This window comes from Charadrius vociferus, unplaced genomic scaffold, assembly GCF_000708025.1.
Source record: "Charadrius vociferus isolate BGI_N301 unplaced genomic scaffold, ASM70802v2 scaffold163, whole genome shotgun sequence".
Lineage (NCBI taxonomy): Eukaryota > Metazoa > Chordata > Aves > Charadriiformes > Charadriidae > Charadrius > Charadrius vociferus.
The window spans coordinates 7,039,567-7,042,182 of NW_009648332.1; the positions used below are offsets into that span (position 1 = coordinate 7,039,567).

A 2,616-nucleotide genomic window follows, 5' to 3' on the forward strand; every position below is an offset into this window, starting at 1 on the left:
GCGGGTCAGCTCTGGGCCCTCTTGTGTTTCCTTCAGGTGCTGAAAGCGTGTGAGAAGCAGCGTGGGGAGGAGAGCAGCCCTGGCAAGGTGGGTGTTGCTGGAGGGAGTGCAGCCTTGGGAACCGCTCCGTGTTGCAGTGGGCCATGCCCCGGTGTGCCGTGCGGGAGCCCCCCTGGGCTTTGGGGTCAGGATTGTGCCTGGGGGATTTACCTGCCTGGGTTTGCCCCTGGATGTCCCCAATACTGGGGTGCCTCCCTTGCCTCGAAGGCAATCCCTGAAGGCCTTGGGGGCCCTCGGGGGTTGGCTTAGCCCCAGTGTGTCTCTCCTGCAGGGCTCCAAGCGGAAGCGGGTGGCGAAGCCACAGGGAGCAAACGGCACCCGCCCTGGGACGCAACTCTCCCTCCACGCCTTCCTCCGGGCCCCCACCTCCTCGTGATGGCACCTTCAACATCTGAGACACCAGAGACCTGCACTGCGCTGAGTCCTGCCCATGGCGTCGGGATGGTGTCCCCCGCACTGCTGTGCGCCCACAGCCCTGTAATGGTCTCCCGCTCCTCCTTGCAGAGTCCCCCAGTTTCCCTACCTCTCCCGTGGGAGTTGAGCCTTGATGGGGCCAGCGTGGTCTTGAATGTGACACCAGGCTTGCCCTCTCTGCTCGGCTGGAGCCCATCTGGCGTTATTTGGTCTGGTTCAGCCACCGCTCCGGCACTGTGGACTCGCAGCAGCAGAGGTTTCTCTCCGGCAGCAGGAAGGCTGTGGCTGCATCGCTCCTCGGCCACCAGAGAGTGACTGGGGATGCTGCTGTACCCTTCCCAGCCTCCGATAGCCCTTTTTATACACTTGTTTTTACGTAACCTGAGCCACAGGCTTTCTAATAATAAATTTCCTAAAGTGTGTGGGTTTTTTAAGTGGTGTTCTGCCTCCGTTGCGCTGTGCTGAGCTGGGGCTGTCAGGCAGCCTGAGGCTGCAGATGAGGGTGGCTGTCAGGACGTGAATGTCCGGGCTGGGGACAGCAGTGATTTCTTGGTTAATTCACCTGGGAGCCCCTTGGCTGAGCATTAACTGCCTGTGACCCCGAATAAGGCACCCAGAGCACCTCTCCTAGGAGTGCAAGACATCAGCTCCTGCCTGTGGGCTGCTCCTCTGTCGGGCCAAGCAATTGTCGTGTGGGGTTTTTGTAGGGTTTTATCCCCCTTTTTTGCCTTTTCCATCAGGCTGTTCCCTGCTGTGTTCACATTGTGCCTTTCCCTGACTGTGATGCACAGTAGCACCCTTGCAAAGGCACGAGCCCGAGAGGCTCTTCCCAGGGGCTGCCAAGGGTTTTCCTCCTCCCCAGGCTTGTTTCCCCACCGGGGGCTGTCAGGGACAGGGGCCAGTCCTGGGGGGGGTGTACAAGGGGCAAGTGGCCTCAGTTTAGGGACTGCAGGATGGGACATCCTGCCTCGAGGGCTGGAAAGGGCCTTTTCATCCTCACCTGGCACTCGGCAGATCTTAACTGGGAGGAAAAAAACCAAACACTAAAGCCGTGCCTGCAGGTTAATTCTTTAATTGAGAGGAGCAAGAGGCCATCGCTTGTCCTGCACAGGGGGTGGCCATGCTCTGAGTGGTAACTGTTGATGAGCCGCCATGTCCATGGCCCCTGGTGTACCCACTCCGCTCTGGCAGCCCCCTCATCCCCCTACATCTGGGGCTGGTGTTGTGCCAGCAATGTCCTTGGCCACGCTGCAGGCACAAGTCCCATTAAATTAAGATGAAATTAAGGCAGAAAGTTCTTCATGTGAGGTCACTGGGAACCCAGGGAGGGGGAGAAATCACCCTTCATCCCAGGGGATGCTCAAACCCCCGCTGGACCTGGCTCCAACCAACCTGCTGTCACGCTGAGTGGGCTCTGGCTTAACCTGGAGACCTCCTTTGGTCCCTCCCCACCTACGTTGTGCTGCAGGCACCTGCTGGTATCGCTACAGCAGTGTATTACCCCAGGGTTGGACCAGAGAGGACGGGGAGCTGAGGGAGGAGGATTGCAGTGTTGCCACTACTGCTGCTGGTCCATATAGACCTGCACAGCTTTCCATAGTGCCCGTATATTGCCTTCCCCAAAGCCTGGCGCTCCCCGTCGGTCAATGAGCTCCAGGAAGAAGGTCTCCTCGGAGAAGATGGGATGGGTGAAGATCTGCATCAAATACTCCTGGGAACGGCTCTCTGTGGCATCAGCACCTGGCTGACCCTTGTCCCCAGGTGCCATGGTGTCCAGCAGGATGCCCAACTCCGCCAGCATGTGGGGGTCCTGCCCGGCCCCCCGGATCTCCTCCGCTTTGCCCCCCTGGCTGTAATAAGTGGTGGGGGGTGTGAAGAACCGTGCACCCCGCTGCTGCAAAGCCCTGGTCGTGGTGACGATATCGGTGGTGCGGAGGCCGACGTGCTGGATCCCAGCCCCACCATGCTGCTCCAGAAAGGTGTCAACTTGGTTGGCGCCATCCTCCGAGAGGGACTCAGCGAGGACGAGCTTGCAGCCGTGTGCCGGGGCGCCCTGGGTGCTCTGCAGTGCAAGGAGCAGCATGCCCACCCCCTGTCCACCGAGCACGTACCCCTCAGCCGGCCTCTCCTGGGGGTTCAGCA

At 60.1% G+C, this 2,616-nt stretch overlaps 2 protein-coding genes across 2 annotated transcripts in view; one reads left to right on the top strand and one right to left on the bottom strand.

Annotated features, from left to right (window-relative positions):
• Positions 1 to 436, top strand: part of MUTYH (mutY homolog) — a gene marked incomplete at its 5' end in the record, with an annotated part of 4,487 nt that extends 4,051 nt beyond the window's left edge. Inside the window, 2 exons of the mRNA XM_009884846.1 lie at positions 37 to 87; positions 332 to 436. Coding sequence (XP_009883148.1) covers positions 37 to 87; positions 332 to 436 — 156 coding nt within the window. The remainder of the gene's footprint in view (positions 1 to 36; positions 88 to 331) is intronic.
• Positions 437 to 2,032: 1,596 nt separating this feature from the next.
• Positions 2,033 to 2,616, bottom strand: part of HPDL (4-hydroxyphenylpyruvate dioxygenase-like) — a 2,396-nt gene continuing 1,812 nt past the window's right edge. The window contains 1 exon segment of the mRNA XM_009884847.1: positions 2,033 to 2,616. This exon segment is cut by the window's right edge and continues 29 nt beyond it. Coding sequence (XP_009883149.1) covers positions 2,033 to 2,616 — 584 coding nt within the window.